Source organism: Anticarsia gemmatalis, chromosome 16, assembly GCF_050436995.1.
Source record: "Anticarsia gemmatalis isolate Benzon Research Colony breed Stoneville strain chromosome 16, ilAntGemm2 primary, whole genome shotgun sequence".
NCBI lineage: Eukaryota > Metazoa > Arthropoda > Insecta > Lepidoptera > Erebidae > Anticarsia > Anticarsia gemmatalis.
The window spans coordinates 4810320-4831447 of NC_134760.1; the positions used below are offsets into that span (position 1 = coordinate 4810320).

At 33.3% G+C, this 21128-nt stretch overlaps 1 protein-coding gene across 1 annotated transcript in view; it reads right to left on the reverse strand.

Moving 5' to 3' along the window:
* Positions 1 to 24: 24 nt before the first annotated feature.
* Positions 25 to 21128, reverse strand: part of LOC142979163 (estradiol 17-beta-dehydrogenase 11-like) — a 42045-nt gene continuing 20941 nt past the window's right edge. The window contains exons 3-7 of the mRNA XM_076123951.1: positions 8463 to 8587; positions 6824 to 6934; positions 4895 to 5142; positions 3174 to 3290; positions 25 to 2790 (exon numbers count right to left, since the gene is read on the reverse strand). Of these exons, the coding sequence (XP_075980066.1) occupies positions 2607 to 2790; positions 3174 to 3290; positions 4895 to 5142; positions 6824 to 6934; positions 8463 to 8587 (785 nt within the window). The 3' untranslated portion in view covers positions 25 to 2606. The remainder of the gene's footprint in view (positions 2791 to 3173; positions 3291 to 4894; positions 5143 to 6823; positions 6935 to 8462; positions 8588 to 21128) is intronic.

Genomic DNA, 21128 nt, shown 5'->3' on the forward strand with positions numbered 1-21128 from the left:
TCTAAACCAAAAATAATACACCCGTTAACATTTTACTTTGTTTTATTATTTGTCACATTCATAGACAATGTTTCTTTTGCCGAAGACCTCATTGTACTTAATGGTCAGCCGTAGAACGAGAATAACTGCAAGGCATGCAACGAACATTAACCCAATCGAAGCCGATTAAGTTCATTGCAATGAAGCACTTTAGGCTCTTAAACTAAGCATTACAAAATTACAAGCAGCCTGCCGCAACGGTCTATCCATCTTCAGCTGATCATTAGTGAGTATGAGGCCTTAAACTATGCACAATTCGCTCCCACCACAACATAAATGGTAAAAAATAAGTACAAGAGGTAACACTAATAAACTGAAAGGGACGATTCATATGTGACGGACGATGCGTCGGGCGTAGCGTAACCTAAATAGTATGAGATTCGCAACGACGCATCATCGGTTGAGTGTGAACGATCTAGTGATTTTCTATACATTTGTCTGTTCTGGCGTTACGCGACCGATAATACCCGACGCATGTTTCGTCAGATATGAACCTTCCCTAATATTATTGGCATTGGATTACAAATTCCTAACATAACGAATGCAAACATTGCATGTATATTGTTACGGTTCAAGTACAAAACAATGCGTAACTTTATTGTTTCCGTTCATTACACGTAACATGCTCATCGTTGAACGATCATGTAATGCCTTGTTTGTTCAGAAAAAGTAAGAATTACTGTAGATTTTTTTAACTTTCTTAGAGACTGCACGTAATTAGACGTCGCAGACACTAATAAGTGAAGTTTTCCGCGTACAGTAATTACATCTCCGAGATATTAAGGTTTTAATTAGACAAAACATGCTTACATGCATTCATAATGCCAATAATTTGCTGTTCTCAGATTATGGGTCAACATAAGCCAGCTATTTGCTACCCAGTTTTATTGTAATGCCCAAATCTGACATTTAACATAGTGTAGTTCCCCTTAGCCGATAACGTTAGCTGGAAGACTGTTCAATACGTTCTAACTAAATATTTACAATTAACTTAAGTACATCCCCATCCGATTTTATTATTAAATTAGAAGAAAACTTATTAAATAAGAGGTAAAACGCTGAACAGAACGATCTTCATTCTATACAGAAACATTATTGAAGGCTTACACATCACTGTTTTTTTGTCACGTAACATTTGAAAACATTCTGTAACAACTTCTAACCGAAAAAAAATCGTGTCGAATTGAAAACTTCTTACTTTTTTAAAGTCGGTTAAACATAACAATATTTTGTTTGGATGTTATTGCATATGTTTTACGCAATAAAGGCAAGCGACGTGTAAGCAATTATCTCTTATAATCTCTTCGATACTTTTTACAATAAAATAACCATTATCAAACAGTGTACAATTTAATTACATCTTATGTAAGCGGTAGAAATATCCTTATTCATAAATCACATCCTGAACTTAACAATATCTTAGTTTGACTAAGTACCACAGGTTATACACGCTAATTCTTATAAGAATTTTATAGAGTAAGTAATTTAAGACATATTCAGCCGAATAGAAGAATAAGTGTAGCTTATAATTGTGAGAAATATAGTTTAAGAAATAGTTCGGAAGCTAGCTCAACATCGAATTGAATTCACAATCAGAGTAAGCGAAGGTATAAGTGCTTCAATCTTCTCAAATTCTTAAGCATCCTTCTTTTCCACTTATATTATTAAAGGGATTTGTTCCAACAACTGTTTCTATTTAAAACAGCTCCGATTGTGACCCTCAATTCTTTTAATAAGAAAGCAAGCTTACCCTAGACATTTATAGTAATTATAGAAACGGGCCATGTACACTGTACATGTGTGTATTCTCGGGGGCATAACGCGTTATACTATAGAAAAATTTAATTCATGTAATAAAACCACATATATCTATTTTTCCGTATCCTTGTATTCAAATCTTAATGCATTTTTTCTTGCAATAACAGTTTTGCAACTCTTTTATTGAGTTGTAAGGTATAGTACCTCAAAATACCTAAATATATACCATAACAAATGCCCATAACGTCTACTAAGTCATTTTGTAAGGCCTCGTTATATTAAATTCATTATAAAAGGCAATATAGCAGTCGTAATAGAAATATAGCTACAAACACGCATTTTATAAACGACTATTTAGACCCTGTCTCACGACTACAAGATAAGTAAGAGATAGCTTATCATATAGACTTATCTACCAGATTGGTAATCTGAAACTTATTCACAAGCCGTGAAACTGGCCCATAGTATTGTACGTTGCTCATATAATTAAGTAATAACTAGCCATTAACCTGTTATTCTCAACATAAGTATAACGAGAGGCTTAGTCAAAGGATCTCTAGACTATTAATCAATAATCTAATTAACTTTTGACTGACGAAAAGGTGAATCTTATTTAAATATTGTGCGGTTATTGTATCATAATTTATCACATTAAGCTCGTTATTGAAAAACCGTAGTTTGTATTTGTACGGTAAAAATAATTTAAAGCCGTAATTTCAATGTAAGTTTACGGTTAAAATTGAGGTAAGTTTGAGCTAAGCCTCTCTCATCGTATGACTGTTCTACAACAAGGTGTGTGTTGCGTGACGTCAGACGTGTCTGTCATGTCTCGCGGGGGGCACGAGGGTCATGGGGCCGGACTCCCTCTTGGCTTCAAGGAGGGGTTCCTTGCTGGCGACAGGCACGACGGGGGCGCTGTGTGCCGGGGTCACGGGCACCGCGTCGGGGATCATGCCACGGATCAGCTCTGATACACAAGCCCATGGGACTAGCCTGAAATATAGAAACAGAACCATAAGTACTGTGGCAGGGGTATTTTCTTGCATATTATTGAAGTCTGTATCCAGAACGATTGTTTTATTTAGTCCTGGCACACGTCACTGAATAAATGAAAAGCGAAATGACAGATTATTTTCAATAGGTACTTACAATAACTTAATAATTCCGTTCAAATTAAGAGATATGATTAGTATTCTTAAATCCAGTCTTCAAACATACTGCACGTGTTCAAGATGATCTATGAAGCATATCTAGGAAGTTTGATCATGCTTCATTTCATTTTCAGAGCGATCAACAATTAACGCGTCCGTAAAGCAACCCGTACTGTTACGTCATCATAGGACTTGTGTTATATCATAGTGTATGTGTATACGTACCATTTGAAAGGCACCAGCACGCGGAAGTAGCCGGGAATAAGGGCGAAGGGCTCGTTGGTGCGGATCGCAAGCACCACACGGTCGGCCACGTCGTTTGAGTTCAGTTGGGGTACGAATCTGAAAACAATAGACAATTTAAAAAAACCTAATAAGATTACCCTTAAGGTCCTTCGTATTTGTGCGATAATGTTAACCTGCAAGTATAATGAACTCTACACACAAAAGTCGCTCGCTAACCTCTGGATGCTGGCAACTCGTAATTTTGAAATATCAGGTCGGCGACTTATGCCTTTAAAATAAAGCCTCCGGCATCAAGTCGTCGGCATGTGTGGGCAGATGTGTGTAAATTCCTTATGATAGTATTGCATTATGCGAAGTTTTAGATATCGAAATTTGAACATAGCGAACACAGTCGAAATCCGTAGAATGATTTACGCAAGTGAATAATCGGGTTTACAACCGCTAGTCGATAATGTTAAATACCTCCTAATATCCGACTCTATATTTTTAGATTTAGTTAATAATACGATCATCATAATTTTGACGCAACACACAACGGTATGTTTACCGCAATTTGTAAGAAGTTGCGAAATATTCATCAATCCATACTAATATTATAAATGCGAAAGTAACTCTGTCTGTCTGTCTGTCTGTCTGTCTGTCTGTCTGTCTGTCTGCTACTCAATCACGTCTAAACTACTGAACCAATTTGCATGAAATTTGGTATGGAGATATTTTGATACCCGAGAAAGGACATAGGCTACTTTTTACCCCGGGAAAATGACGCATTTCCCGGGAAAATTCAGAAAATTCAACGAAGTCGCGATAAATCAATATTATAATGACATTGAATTAACAAAATTCCGTTGCCATGGCAACTGTTTTAATGGCGGATATGCCTTAGCGCGACTTCGTTATACGAAGAGATATAAATAATTTTGAGAATATTTTTCGTGAAAAAAAAAACGTATTTTATATCAACACGCTACAACCAATAGGAGCAGAGTAGGTAATAGTAAAAAATGTTACAAAAGCATGGAAAATTCTGACCCATTCTCTCTTATGTGACGCAAGCGAAGTTGCGCGGGTCAACTAGTCATCTATAATGCAGTTATATAAATGGTGTGAATGTAGTTATTTTAATAATCATCTTTTTAAAATATTTGTGAATTGGCAGGAGGTTATTACCCGCGTGAATGCATATTTTTAATATGCATATTTGATTTCTCATTTTATTAAGAAAGTTAAAGTCTAGCCATAGTGAAATTATTTTTTATAATCTTTTATAAGCATATTTTTGTACCAGCTCATTGAACTCTAAACGACTTTTCGTTGAGAGTAAACATTGAAAAATTATTTTGGTTTATCTGATGACGTCAAACATCCACGAAAATTTTAAATGCATAAAAGTAATTAAAGTCTTCAAGTTAACAAATTGGATATGTACATTGTAGATAAATGCAATTATCATTATTCATACAATGGACTCGTTCCCAACACTTATGTACTTGACTTTTTTACTGAAGCGTTTATTTAAAAAAACATTGACGGTTCTTTTAATCAAAACTTCCTTTAATTCTTGAAACATAGAGTGGGAGTTGTAAATATATACAATGTTATGGGATAGTTTCACGGCTCACGGGGAAGTGTCAGATTATCTATCTGTTAGATAGGGATGAAGTGGTAAATTATTCAATAATTTAAGAAAAAAATAAACTTACCTCGAATTAACCTCTTCGAACATTCCCGTAGAACGGATGAAGTACGGGCAGATGAGTGATGTACGAACTCCATTGACGCCTTGTGTCTCCAGCTCCAGTCTCAAGGCTTCATCAAAGCCGCAAGCAGCCGCTTTGGACGAGCAGTAGTCCACAAGCTTCGCCACTCCGACGTGACCAGCCATTGACGCGATAGTCACTATGTGTCCGTCATTGTGCTCAATCATTGCTGGCAGGAACGCTTTGACCGTCTAAAAAAGTAAAAAGAAGTTTAATTATTAATTTAATTTCAAATTATCGTTTGGCCAACAAAAAGCCCTAAGATTCCAGTCTTGTTTATTTGATTTAAATTAGTAAAGTAAAGCAGTTTTAGCGGAGTGGTCTAAGTTGCGCGTTCCACGTAAATAGTTCGAACCCGAGGCACCACACCAATAGCTTTTCGAAGTACACACAGTATCAGAAATAAAACTATTTATCACTTGCTTTAAAAAGTTAAGTTAAATCAATGCGCGTGCTGTATTTCACTCATACTTTATAATATAGAGACTATTTTTTTCGCGATTATATTTTAAACATTTTTAATTTAGAAAGTTGGCCTTTGGGTGTAAGCAACTGATTTATATTTATTAGCTAGCGGATGACGAAAGTTCGTCCCCGAAATTGCATAGGTGCATAGTGCGAATAACTCGAGATTCGGGGCTAATCATATGCATTATTATCGTAAAAACTTTCCATGCAGAAACAGTAACATTATTAGAATCTAATCAAATGTAAAACTTATTAAATTTTATAAACAAAAGAAGGATAAAATCCAGTAAGTTTGAAACCGAAGGATTCATGAACTGATTATATTATTAATACTTATAGGTACCGGATTTTTGTACAAAAAAATGATTGGAAAGGGTTTATCGTGGCAAGGTTGCGAAAAGAGAACCCGTTTTGCGAATTAATACATATTCAATTATAAATCAAACGGGTTTCTACTTTTGTATCTTAAAAAATATTCTTAGTATATATAATTAGGTAAAGTAGGTATATTATGTCTGAGTAAATATATAATTTAGTCGCGGAAATATTATATTAATAGAATCGAGGTCGTGCTAAAAATATTATTATTATTTTAATTATGAACCATTGTCATTATGCATTGTTATAATTTATTATACACTAAAAACTAACAGAATCATCTTCAATGTCGATCTTAACGACACTTAATAAAAGCTGAAAAACATGCATTATTCTTAATTTATTACGAATTTTGTGATAAACAGATTACAAGCTAAACATAATACCTAAGATAAATAATTTAACTACGAGAATCATATTTGCATTGTTTAGTTAACGTCTTAATTTTTTTTTTTTTTTTTAAAGACAACTCTCGCACTAAGAATTTCTCTTGTGTCGCGGGGACTTTTACAAACATACAAACAACGGACACAAAGCACAACCAGACCCGAAACAACTATTTGTGGATCGCACAAATAATTGCTCCGTGTGGGAATCGAACCCACGACCTCCCGATGCAGTGGGATCGGCGTGGTGACCTAAACCACTGCGCCACGGAGGCAGTCAAAACTTGCCTCAGAGATATCTTTAATTGACTAGCTAAGAACAATGTATTAGTTTTCCTCAATTATCACTATTAGGGTCTGATTCATTGTTTTATCAAAGACAGTCACGCTATTTAAAGGATCTTGGTTAAAGAGTTTTCACCTGCCTATTGAACCACGAAGATACAACGCTGAAATATGACTAGATGGCAGAAGTAAATATAGTTTTTACGACGTCCGCCAGAGGCGCTGATCAGACTTCAATACAACATTTTTCAACAGCAAGCCAGGTGTCTATTTTCGATAGGTAAAGAGAATCGAGCCATAGTACTTATGTATTGATGGAAAAATTGGTTATTAATGTAGTACGTTAATTACATACCCAGAAATGTGCGAGTATATTGACATCGAATGTCCTCTGGATGAGGTGGTCGGGAGTGTCCAGCAAGTACTGGCCGGAGACCACTCCCGCGTTGTTTATCAGCAGGTTCACCTGAAATCAATAATAAATAAATGAAATATGTGACAACAAGATGAGCATACCTTAGTTAGGGTGTAGTGAAACTGAAGATCAAAGACTCTATTGTCAAAGCAGACTAATTTAAAGAATATTCATATTGATTATCTACCCTTGTCCCTAGTATTAGAAGATTACAATAGTCTTATCTTAGTCATCATTTCTCTACGTTGATAAACGAACTCTTAAAAAGGCCCAAAACTCGAGTCTTACCGCAGCATTTTGTATATTCGTATATTACCTAGTAGATATTTGTAATTCCTAGTTGCAATTTGTAAAATATCATTTCCCACGAGGCAGTTTATTCACCTGAGGCATGTTGCCACTTTTTATTACATTTCCTAACATCCTGATGCCGTATCAAGATAGATCATATCCGTAATTCTATCTTATCTTAATTTAATAACGATGCGAGCAATACTGGTAGGTAATACAAACACAAGAAGAGCCAAATTATATAAAAAGGTTCATGGGGATAGCCCAAATAACAGCAAATTTACGGAAATTCACGCCATGCAAATAAATGCTTGTGGTGAATTCGACAGTACTTTTTATTTACCTTTTAGCTTAATAGAAGTTATTTCGTGCAAAGAAGCTTCAAATATTTAAGAATTGTCTTAATTACCAATTCTAATCTATTTATATAAATAGCGGTTCTTCTAGTAATAAGCTAATCTTAGGGGTAACTGAAATGCCAATGGTCAGCATTGACATTTTACTTACTTATTGTCGAAACATAGTTCACAATTTGATAAAACAAAAATAAATCAACTCTCAAACAAAGACAAAAAAGCTCTTACACGTGTCACTTTTGCGAATTTATAAATCGGCCTATTCTGTTTTACACGTACACGCACCTATGTTTCATTAGGTATATTTATAGTTCCATGTTTTGGCACGAAAAACATCGATAAATTAATTATTCAAATTATTGCACTACTCATTAAGCAATTAAAATCCTTCACAATTGCCCACTTCATTAGTTTATAAGGACTTCGTATTTTTCCTTATAGTTCGTTTCTTCATTGTTGCATAGTGCACCAAGTACTAACCATGTTTAAGGATATCGCAGTTTCTTTGTAATTGTATTTTATGATTTCCTTTTTAAAGTATTCAACACTTAACTTATTGTTCTTGTGGTTTTTACACCGGGTCACTGACCCTTATGTACACATTGTTTTATGACTTATGTGTTGACATTTAAGGAATATTTGAAAAGGGCAGATCGTTTCAAATGTATTTGCAGTCACGGAAAAAGGGACTTGTCAACAAGCAATATGTATAAAGTGTGTAAATTGAGACCTTTTCTTCAGTTTATTACTGGCTGTAATTAACAAAATACTCTTTAATCCACTAGTATTACTTGTGTAGTATGAGGAAACAATAAAAAATGTTGAATGTTAAAATAAGAACGCATTCGAAACTAGTCCTTGATAATTTGGCAAGACAAGAAAGAGTGCCTTAGTATTTTTTGAATATTGAATGGTTAATGTTTAATACATACCCTGCCTACTTCTTGGTCTACCTTCTTGGCGACCCTGTAGATGTCTTCCCGGTTGGAAAGGTCTACTACATAGCCGTAGCATTTACCGCCAATGCCTTTCACTAGCTTCACAGTGTCTTCCAAACCTAGAACAAAATAAATATTTAAATTAGTAATGTCATCGTTTTGAAATACGTCTATTAAAAATTATTTTCGTTGATAGTTTTGCATAGACATAATAATATATGCGATAAGAAGACTTTTGCGCAACAACTTACAAAAGTTACTAGCAAAACCGGTAGACATTGTTCTGACCGTAATCGGATACCGATTTCAGCGCTATAATTTATTACAATATCTTCAATCATCATCATGTTCCAGTCAATTTTTCACGAAACCTTTAATTAAGTTTGTACAAATTATACATAAAAACTTCCTCGTGAATCAATCGCTTTGTCTATTACTTCGTTGAGGAGTTTTTGAGTTTATCTCATAAAGAACAATGACGGGGATTTTGTCTACCAAACGCAATTAGGTAGATAGTATATGACTGCAGTTTAGCCTTCAGTCATTCAATTTATCAGTGCTAAGGGACACAATGACGTTATTCTCATTTCGTTCACTTGTGGGTCAACAACTGAGCCGATTCTGTCATTATGTTTAATAATATACTTTATTTTAATGCACATATTCACCTTGACTCTTATTTGCTTCACTTTTGCGTCTCTACTTTGGAATATTTTTGTAGAATGTCAATGACAAGATTGCATGGCCGTAATAACACGTTGCTATTAGAAGTTTGGTCACACTTGGATTTTAAGAATTAAAATGTATGCTTATATTGCTTCTAAATAAATAACATTGTAGTACTTTGAAAATTTCGAAACAAGAAAGTTTTGTTTGTGAAATTCATAATAATGAGTACATAAATACATATTTAATGCAAAAAATAAACCGTAAAAGTTCGAACCGCAATTGCAGTCTAATGATGTCAACGTAATAATCTCCCAAAACCATTAAAAAAGAAAATATACAGAAGAGGTTTTAAGACTTGTCCTCAATGACCCGCCAGATGTTAATGACCCCTAAATTCTTAAGCTTTGTTTAGTGATATCAAACAAACGATACAATGCAAGAGAGAAAAGGCCTAAAACCAAAAAAGGAACAAAATGGATTTTGGATAGTGTCTGAAGTCTTTTTGCTTCTGCGATCAAGAGTACATTTTGCTTGGGAGAACACTTTCTATAATGAAGCTGATGGCAATGCCCATTAACAAGCTCGCGGGTCCGTTATAAGTATTTTTTGTGAATCCGTGCGAGTGTTGCTAGTTGTTAAGTAGAAAGTAACGGATTGGAATAAAACTCATTGACGCAACAGAAGTTTATTGGGAGGATGAAACAAGATCTTAACGGATTGAAGGTAGGTATAGTCTGGCAATAAAATTTTAGCACTATCTTGATAGAAAACTCAGAAAGATTTTATGATGTTTCTTCAAACGGTTAGAAAACGAAGTGTGATTGGAATCGTTTAATACACACTTTTATGCACAGAGAAAGTCTAATAACTTTGAGCTTTTGAATTGATAGTAAACGCGAATACTTTTGATGATAAAAAATAATTACGCACATAATCCAAGCCTCATAGAAAATGTAATATGCTCGTTAACAGTAAAAGCAGTGTTCTAGTTTATTATTGTAATTAAATTAAATTAAAAGTGGTGTAGTGTAAATCTCGCAATGTGTGTCAGTGGCTTGCATGTGTGCAGTGTCCGTGACGGTGGGCCGGCGCAGGCGCAGCTCGGAAACAGCCGTCTGCGTGTGCATCGTGCGTGTGAAAGATTGCTCTTTCAGCCGTACGATCACAGAGTTACGATCATGATTGCGATAAAGGAAGTGTATTACGCAAGAATCAATAACATATGTAGGTATATCTTGATATTTTGGTGCTCAATTGTTTATAGCTATTTTAAGATGTGCTAAAAGGTATTCTAAATTTTAATGTAAAGGACAGAATATAATTAGCATTCTATTTCCTCTTAAGGAGCTGTGAAGTAAACATTACTTGAAACAATTTAGATACTAAGATGCAGGCGTAACGAATTGAAAATATTCGCACCTAAAGGATTTCACTTGGTCACTGTGAAGAATCGCAGCCGTTAGTACCTTTCACCAACTTAGTACAGCAATGAGAAATAATAAAAACAAAACTTCACAGTCCCGTTTTCAGCGAACTACTTGGCGATACAAGCGCAAATGTATTGCTAATGTTTCATCTGCAAGTATCTCCAAAGGGCAAAGTAGGTTTGTGCGTGTGGCCCATAATCGAGTGCTCTTGGCCGAATAGTCTTGAAACCTGTGCCTGATTCAATTGATCGAACACGAGGTTCGTTGCCCAACCGCCGGAATGCCGCTCACCTTGACAGTTTGAAATAATTTGGCCCATTATTTGATTCTTAGTAAAATTTAAGCCTACTGCTGTTTACTCATTTATTCTTGAGATGCGCAGTTATATTGTCATGTCAACGTTTAGATATTTGCATTTACCGTTTTCGTAATAAGTAGCTACTTACTGGCTAGAAATAGGAATACGTAACGGAAAAGAATAAAAAATATACCTACCTATTCTCTTGCGTAACGGAAGTTGCGTATCTACATATTTTTTTATTAAACTGTGGTAAAACTAAATAGACAGTACTTTAATTATGTCTGTTTTTTTTCCTTTTGTGATTTCGTAAACTTGATTTACTGAAATATTTCATAATTAATTTTGCTTTATTTTTTACTAGAATCGTCATGCTGTTGTAAACAGTAGGCAATTAGAAAAGATGGTTAACTGATATAACATAATAAATTAATTTAATCCTAAATGTCATTATAGTTTTCTGTACACGGGTTTCATGAACTTTGATTCCACCTGTGGGTAATTTTATTGTGAGGGTTAAATTACATTGGGATCGATTTACAAAATGATTACTCCTTAATAAGTTACAATAATTACTGTTCCCAAAGATGATGTGAATGGCACACCCAAGGCCTTATTAACGTTAAATTAAGTAAAAAGTGAATAACAAAAATATAATTACAACATAATATTGCCTAACTCAAATATTTTCGTTGTTAATTAGTCTGAAATGGGTATTTTTAAGACTCTCAGTACGCTTTGTTACGAATGAATATTTCAAGTTGGCGTTGTTTGTTCACATCTCAAAATTCCAAACCGTATAAGTAAAATAATATGCTCAATATTTTTTTTTAAATGGAAAAAAAAATGTAAGTATATAAAATTATCTAGTATACCATATATATAGAAGGAGAAATATCGATCGGCTGCAGCTCGACCGCATGCATGTAAGACAAGCAATCTAATTCTATATTATCTCGAAAGTAATGACCACACCGGCTAGGGTTGGTATTACGCTATAATAACTACGAAACAGCGTTTTCTGCACAATAAAGATCGGCCAAACCACTTAGATAGTCACAGTAAATGTTCTAGAGCGAGTGAATTTGTCACTACATGTGGGAGATTGTATGCTATTTTGTAGTACACCGAGACAGTAGGCTCGCAATTCATAACTATAAGGAAACGTCACATTTATTTATTCATGTAAATAATATACCCTGACACATACAACATCATTCATAACAAAAATGGCGGCCCTACATAATAACAGCGATTACAGAACATTGCCTGTGATCGACTCATGCGCTTCACTGACATTGAATATATTATGAAGATCAATAGACACGGCTTGATAAATTACACCTTTAATTTATGTGTGCACTTAGAGCACTCATTACTTGCCTGTGTTTAATGACTTATGTATGAGAATGAAAAATCTTACGGTAGTCGGAATTACTTTGTAAGATACAAAATGCAATTAAGGTTGTTCATGCATCGTTTGTATAGGCTATTAAAGTCTATATGAAATGATTTTAACCTGTGTAAAGTCGACTAAACATGTTTGTAGTCTAAGTTAGCTTGCTGACTCAGACAAACAAACAAAATTATTCGATAAAAAACTCTTCAGATCTTTATCCATTTATCCATTTTAGCGTCTTTATGTCGATGGTTTATGTAGTTCTCTCTATGTAGTTTCTGTCCCTACCTGCCATTTTAGGGTCGGTTATATTGTTGTTAAAAAAACTGCTATAGGTAATATTTTGTCAATTTATAACAAGACTAATAAATTGTTTATCTTCATAAGTAAATCCATAGATGCTCGGTATTAAAAATAAAATGAACTTGGTATTTCACGATTGTTTATGTCATTCTGGCAATGTTTGTGTTTTTGTTACGTCCAATTTAATAGGGTTACTTGAATATTTTTTACCTTTATTAAATTCTGGGTCGCAGGTATAAAATCTTTGTGTTATTTTCAACCTTTTCAAATAAACAAGTACCTTTACTGCACTGTTAATTATACCTAATCATTACATTTACATTTATTTTAGCAGTCCAGACATTAAATTTTAAAACGCAACCAAAAAGTTGTAATTGAAAGGGGCAAGGGCTGCAAATCAAATGGGACCTTTATTTAAGAAAATATAACATCCCACAAGAACAACTTTATTGTCTTTCTCATTTGGTCTAATATAAGATACACAATATAAAAGTGTTTCACCTGCAAGAATGTTTAGGACATGTTTAAAGCTTACAACTTCAAACAATGTCATGTTTACTTTACGAAGATGAAAGCAGAGGCCTACCAAAACATACATTTAACTTCATGTCCATACAATTCATAGACCATACGATTGATGGTTTACGAGCTAATACAATGTCTATGTTAATATAAGTAGAGTTGTAAAATATATTGCTTATAGTAGACAGCACTTTCATAATGTCTCCTTAGAAACCTATTGTTCTTCAAACTCTCAATTAATTTTTTTTAAGATATTAGACTATTTTGTTTACCTTTTTTAACTTAGAACCTAAGCGGCCTTTCATGAAAAAATATAGGAATAGAAATAAAGGTATATAAATAAATCATTACCTATATTTTATGCGATACGTTCTGAGTCCTTATTATAATTTTTTTATATAGAGAATACATGTAGAACAAATGTCAGAAAATTTGTTTTTAAAACATGCTATTTTGCCAGGATTTCTTCGCTTCCCTGATCCACTATACACAAGCATAAAAAAGCCTAACTTCAATCGTAAATCGTAACTTAAATGTCTATTACAACTTGACAGGTTTTCAATTATCTTTAGCAATATTTTATTGTTTTAAAGCGATTACGAAATAGTTTATTGGTATTACAACAATTATTGTTTTGCTCTAGTTTTCATGAAAAGAGAAACTGCATTTGGAACTAAAATTATTGTTTAAATAATAATAAATATACGAAAATCAATAAGAACATGTTATATCGTTGTAAGTAATGTAATAAAGGTTTTATTATAAGTTTACGGTTTGTTTATTACCTTTCTCCCAATTGACGTTGTAGTAACATTACATTAACTCTTTAAACATGTGTTTTCTCAAACATATTAACATGCTTTCTATTTTCATACGTATGCGTGAATTATTTTGATCTCCACGCGATAATAGTAATCTGCAACTATAATGAAATTCATGTTAAAAACATTTCTAAAATAAATTTATCGTAATTTTATGTACTTTTACATTTGTTTTTCAAGTGCGTAGCGCGGTAACGGATTCCCGCCATTTCTCATTAGCATAGACAAAGGAAGCTGTCAAAGACAAAACACTCCATTAATTTGTCCTTTGTCTAGGGAACAAGAGATGTAGCTAGTCGTAGGTGTGTATGTTGAACATTTAGCTACTAACGTTACACATAAGTTTCACATTATGTTTTGTAAAATTTACAACCTGTGTGTATACTACGAATAAAGACTAGAATGAGATAATGAAAAATGCGGCAACCGATCACTTACTATACCTGATTTTACAAATTATCGCGTGAATGCAATCCGATTTTATCAATATTGTCACTTTTGATAAATTTTCCGGAATTAAGTAAGTACACATTTTTACAACGTCCGCCATAGATAAATATCATCATTAAATGTTGTCACGTACAGCATTTTCCAACAGTTTTAACTCGTAACTAGACAATAATAACGCGTGAAAATGTTGCGTAATCTCTTGTAAAACTTAACAAAAGATTTCAGGTACACTTTGTAAAGGTTTTTTCACAAGTATTGGTACACTTGTAATGAGTTCGTTTTTATTACGGAGCGGCAAACGTCCCTGACATGATGCTTTGTTTTGAGGTAAACTAGTATTGCTTTTGGTAATAACCGCCCAATTAACCAGCGACACATTAAGAAGATGTGTATCTGGTTATTTAATTTACGAATGCATTTTGGATGGTTGAAGGTTAAATACATTTTTTATAATGATCTTATGCCGCTGATAGTCTATAACAGGCATTTATTTCTTCAAATGTCATGGATTTGGCACGTGTAGCTCGATCGTCTACAGCCGGTACTATCGACTTGCAAGCGTTTGACATTTAAAATGATTCTGATAGTTCTTGCCAAATACGCTAGGGGCGCTGATTCATTTCCATGTAAAGTCGGTGGTCAGTATAGTCGTAGGAAATAGCGCCACTGTTTATCCGTTGAAATTGTCTTTACTGAATGGAGACGCCACTCAATAAACTGTATGAATATTTTTCATAAAGTTACTTTGTAGGCATATGAATGCAGGTCCCCATAAATTACAAAGGTTTACAAAGACATCTAAAAGAGAAACTTAAGAAAATAACTGTAGGTATTTGTAGAGAAATGTTGTTCATATTCGTCAGGTACGACGAGAAAATGTGAAAACATATTTGTTAGCAAATAAAAGAAAATTGCTTTTACTTGAGATATTCAACGCCGCCCGGAGAGTATCTGTTAAATATGGGATAACACATAGCCCAGCCTAATATGAAATATACTGAAAAATAAACGAAAGTTATTAAAAATGCTATTCAGATCATATTTCAAATGCTCAAGCTTTTATTGATCAAGAGCCAGACAATCAATTCTATTTTGGTTTTTGTTTCCGTTGTTAACCACAAGCAAGTAATGGGACTACTACTACACAAACAATTTTATCGAAATAGGTATACAGATTTTGTTTTGATAAGAAGTGTTCTAATTGATATGTGTCGTGTACATCATTAATCTTCAAAAAATAATAAAACCATACAAAAAGCTCATTAATATAACTGAGTGCTATAACACTGAAACGGATCCACGAATGAAAAGCCTAACAAATCACTGCTATCGGAAAATTAATAGCATCGTCATTAATAAGTCTATAATTGATGTAATTGTACTAGAATACGCAACAATTAACGACTCCTTGTAGTCTTCAGTTATAGTTACTATTATTTTATACCTAACCAGTTATAAAAAGCTTAATAAAGGTGTTTCTTCTTATGGAAAATGAAGCAAATAAAATAACATTAGGTTTTTCTGTACACATTTTTTCCGCATTGAAAACAACACTGAATCACGTATTAAATTGATTACTCTGACTGATTTTGTGTTTTTTACGGTCGACGATGCAGCGAACATAATTCCTAATGCACCTTGAAAATTATTCGGGTCTTTAAAGCGTTGCCATGGCAACCGCATGTATCAATGCGGATATGCCGTCGATAGCAACCGTGCAAGATAGAAGACGGGTCGTTTTTCATGAGCAATCAACTAACAGATAGCTATTATTCAAGGTGTTAATTAAGTGAATCCTTGAACTTACAGTTTTTGCGATTATGATTGCGGTTTTACTTCAATCGAGTTTTCAAAGTTCAACAAAAAGTTAATCTTATACTATGTTGTATATCGCGTTTAACCCGCAGTGCGTTTGAATAAATCGAATGTCTCGACGTTTTGACGCTTCTTACAAAGATCTCGATGTGAAATCGAAATGTTTTTATTTCAGTATACTATAAAGTGGTTTTTATTATTATTTATTGTTACTACCTCCATTATTGTAAAAAGCTGCAGTGTTACGATTAAAAATTTTAGTAGTTGCTGTGTAGATACATAAAGTTTAATAAATCAAAGAACTTACATTTCGTAACTTATGGATACTTGAACTTACATGTGAAGAGCAAACACGCGACTTAGCTTCACAATGACATAGCAACATAGTGTGTTGTTCGTTTATGAAACCTAACGTTTCACAATAGTACAAGTATGTTCATACAACAGGCTATACGATGACATCGCTCAGTCCCTCGGTTGCATGCAACATCTTTATTAACAGATTCTTGTATACGAATAGGAAAATTGCTTGCAATTGTGATGATAGTGTGTCGGGAAAGTTCACGATTCGGCCTGTAAGATGAGGCAAGTAATCGCCGTAATTGTAAACTTGCCTCTGGGCAAGACGTTTCGTTTCTGTACTAAACACGTAGGCACAGGCATAAAAACTTTATAAATACGTTAAGGTATTATGTAAATTAAAAAAATAATTCGATGGGAATCTGGAAATAGAATTTACATGTGTTAAAAATAACGCAAAAAATCAATCACCATACTTTTTTTATAGATCATACATAATAATTAATACATTATGTTACATAACGATCAAAGATTAAAATATTTTTTTGTCCACAGATAGGCATATAACATTTTTTTTATCAAGTGCCTGTGGCTGTTACTATGATTGACGAAACATAAAAACTGGCTGTTCTTGCGATCGTAAAAAATAATTGTAGGCACAAAATTGTTTCCATCTACACGTGTAACTATGCGAAATCAAACGAGTGTCAGATTTACACGGTTTTTTTACACATTGATAGATTATCATCATTTCATATCACCAACGAATTTGACTGATTAGTCAGATGTAAAAAAAAACATTACGGAAGTTTATTTTTGATTGAGTAGTGTAATAATTGACTGCCTATTTTTATAATGGTTGTAAATTTGTACCATGCTTAAGTCTTACTGAGATTGACCTTCTTAAGTCTAATGATAACATATTTATTTACATGTGAACAATATCATTCACTTATGTAAATGGAAGGGTCAAGTGAATAAGGCCTCTCGATGGGAAAATGGAACCTTTGTTAAATTTCCATTCATGGTAGAGAAGTCTACTTTGATAAAAATATAATATATACTTACAATAACAATCATTTCTCTTTTCAAAGCATATTCTATATTCATTTCATATTTAATAGCCATTACACTTTTTTTATTTATCTCATTGGTTTGATTTTAATAGAAGACTTGAATAAGGTTTTGTACTAAAGAAAACTTTAGCATTCTAGTTTGAACTTATTATAGTGGTTCATAACAATAATTTACTGTGGTGTAAATCTTTGAAACACGCGAAAATAATGGTAACCTCAATAGTAATCGTAGATATTAGTAGAGCAGTAACGAGTGGGTAGCCTTGTCGTAGAGTAATTGAATGCACCTTGAACTGTTCAGTTAAAGGGACGAGTAAACAAGCAACGTTTTCGCACCAAAGTGTTGCAGAAATATTGTCAGCATTATTGGGGCAACATATTTCAAGATACTTATGACACCTAGTGCTTATCGTAGAAACAAAACTGCAACATTGATATCATCTACAATTTATTTTTACTTTGACAGTTAGGATAATTCGCCGCGCTATATAGCATTTTGTAGAAATGACGAATTTTGAAAAAAATGTGGTCTCTCAGCCGTTCATAGCAATATGAAGCATTAAAACTTCTCCTATACTATTATGTCTGTATTCTTGTTTTATTCTCATCAAGTATCAAAACTCATTGTTTTTGTTATGTTTTATTATAATATTAATGCTGTATTACAGGTTTTTCTTACACTTTACGCGTTTATCATCATGACTTACAATAAAGCCCTTCTCCCATTACGATACGCCCGCGCGACTCTAGTCTCGGAGACTAGTCGCCACGAAGTATCTCACATACATTTGTATGGAGACTACCAGTATCGTAATGTGAGAGTCTCCATACAAATGTATGTGAGATACTTCGAGGCGACTAGTCTCCGAGACTAGAGTCGCGCGGGCGTATCGTAATGGGAGAAGGGCTTTAGGTTGTATCTCTCTACAATTAAGTACAATTCTCACGACGAATAAACATTTAACCTTAATAGCCCACCACCTCCCAATTAATATGACGTCTTTAACCTAGTTTCAGGTGCTTTATAAGACTATAGGCCATAATAATAAACCTAAACGATAGCGGCCATTAAATCTAATGATTTATAAACTACTATTTGGTTTGACCTCATCTTCGGGCTTATGTTAAATCGATCTTAATCGATGTATAATTAAATCTCGTGCCTAATCTAAATGAAGTTAACTCAAGGCATAATTACGTTGTTTTAATTACATTGTAATTATAATAATCTTGCTTACATTTAGGCAAATGCATCTGAATGCAAATGAATTAAATTATGAAAAATAACATAAAAATAAGCAATAACATCGTGTACTTGTTGTTTTGTTTAATCTCAAACCGATCTAAACATAAACAATATAAAATACCACAGGTAAAAAAGTTATACAGGTAAATAAACTATTAAAACATAAAACAATCAAAACTTGACATTTAAGACATCGTAAATTTAAAGCGTTGCAGTTTTATTATATATTACTAAATTGCATTCAATGTATCGTATCTATGATAGTTTATTTTTGAATTATAATGAGAATTATGTGTTATGTGTGTATTAGTATTAGAAATAATATCACTAGTTCTAACAGTAAAGGAAAACATTGTGATGCAACCTTGCATGCCCGAAAGTTCTCTAACACAGTTCTTGAAGGAATGCAAAGTCCCTAACCCGCACTGGGTTAGCGTAGTGGACTCAAGGCCTAATTCTTCTCTCATTACGGGAGACCAGGGTTGGATTTTGTACTATAATTATAGTATTTATACTATAATTTCGCCCTTTGTACTATATACTATCCACATCTAAGGATAGTACGGTAAAATACTATAATTTTAAATTAGTGAATTTTCCCGAATTTTAGGTTTATTTGATATAAATATTTCGATCGTGAGTGTATCCGACCGAATTCTGATCACAATTAGGTATAAAATTAAAGTAAAACAACATAATTAGACTAATATTCTTATAAAATAACCAAAAATCATTGCGATAGCATTTACCGTTCATAAAAAAATTGCAACACTACTCATTCTCACAGTGAAATTAGTTTGTTTTACACATTTTTTGTATCGGATTTTAAAAAGACTTGCTTTTGTGTTTAATGCTGAAACACAATTGTTGCTTTTAATGACTACATAATAAGGTAAATTCAAAATAATGAAAGTGTACTATAATTTTTTTGGAAATACTATCCTTTTCATTTTTCTGTACTATCTTTTTCAACGTACCTAAATCCAACCCTGCGGGAGACCCTTGCCCAACAGTGGGACAGTAATGGGACAAATTTATTTATTTAAAATGAGAATGATGTAACGAACATTTGAAGCGGTTCATCTTAACTTGATTATTATGTTAATCTGAATTTAACATGTGCATGTTAAATCTTTGAGTGTGTCTAATCTTATAGTTTAATATATGCTATAAGCAGTATAACGATCGTAAAGACTATTATCGTAGACTGTGTGAAGGATATAAAGTGCATCATTTATTGATGCTATAAACTTTGCACTGTTTATGAATATATCCATCATATATTATGTGTCCTCTAAACAACTGTCCTCAAAACTTAAAAAGACTTAAAGTCTCTGTGCTATAATGTTTGATGTGCTTTTTTATTGTTTTATTGCTGAGATTCGAACTTTAGTACCGATATTACATGTGAATAACCAGCTCTGCGTTACGATTTCTGTATTTTTAATATTTTTAATTCTTATATCCTGAGTCTAAATGCAATTCACAAATACAGTTAAGACATTGGCCACAATACTTATTTATTTTCACACCGCAATGTGAGCAGAAACATAAAAGTAGATCAAGAACAATATTCTCACTTTGCTATATACATTTATAAATATCTAAAAGATTTTTTTGTATGTAAATGATGCATTCATATAACCAAAATTTTACAACCACACAATATTATCTTAGCATTTCCATAAAAATATGGTAGCAATTCATAATTTACATCATCTTGTGCGACCGCATACCCATAGCTAATTCTGCAAACAAGTGTTGCGAAACATGGCCTTAGGACAGCGGTGACAAACATTAGGTCAGTTTCGACAACTCTCTGTATGAGATATGCAAACATTTACTTTCTTGCGTTGAACTACGATTGCACGAAGACAACGTCAAAAGCTCGGATGCAGTTCCATTGAACCGAGTACATTGTGTTTGTTTACAAAACATTTGCGATGATAATGAAATGGCGCAATGAACTACAAAATATGCTATACAAACGTGTAATAAACTCAGCTTACGTACTTCTGCAGACAAGATGATGATAACATTGTAATTTTATTTCATAAAATCGATGCCTAATAACCCGTTTGTATAATTTTGTGACATAATACGGTAGCGACCTAGTGCTATTCAAATTGGAAAATTTATAGTTTTGCATAGATTATGATGTAAACATAAATTTAAATAAATAAAATCAGCCTGAGGCCGGCAATTGTGCTAATCAATTTCAATGTTTTCTAAACTCGTCGTTGATTGCAATAGTTTTAAACTGTTATGAAAGTTATTGTATCATATTTTTGACGATAAATGTCTAGTCTTGTTAATAAAGTAATACAGTTTACT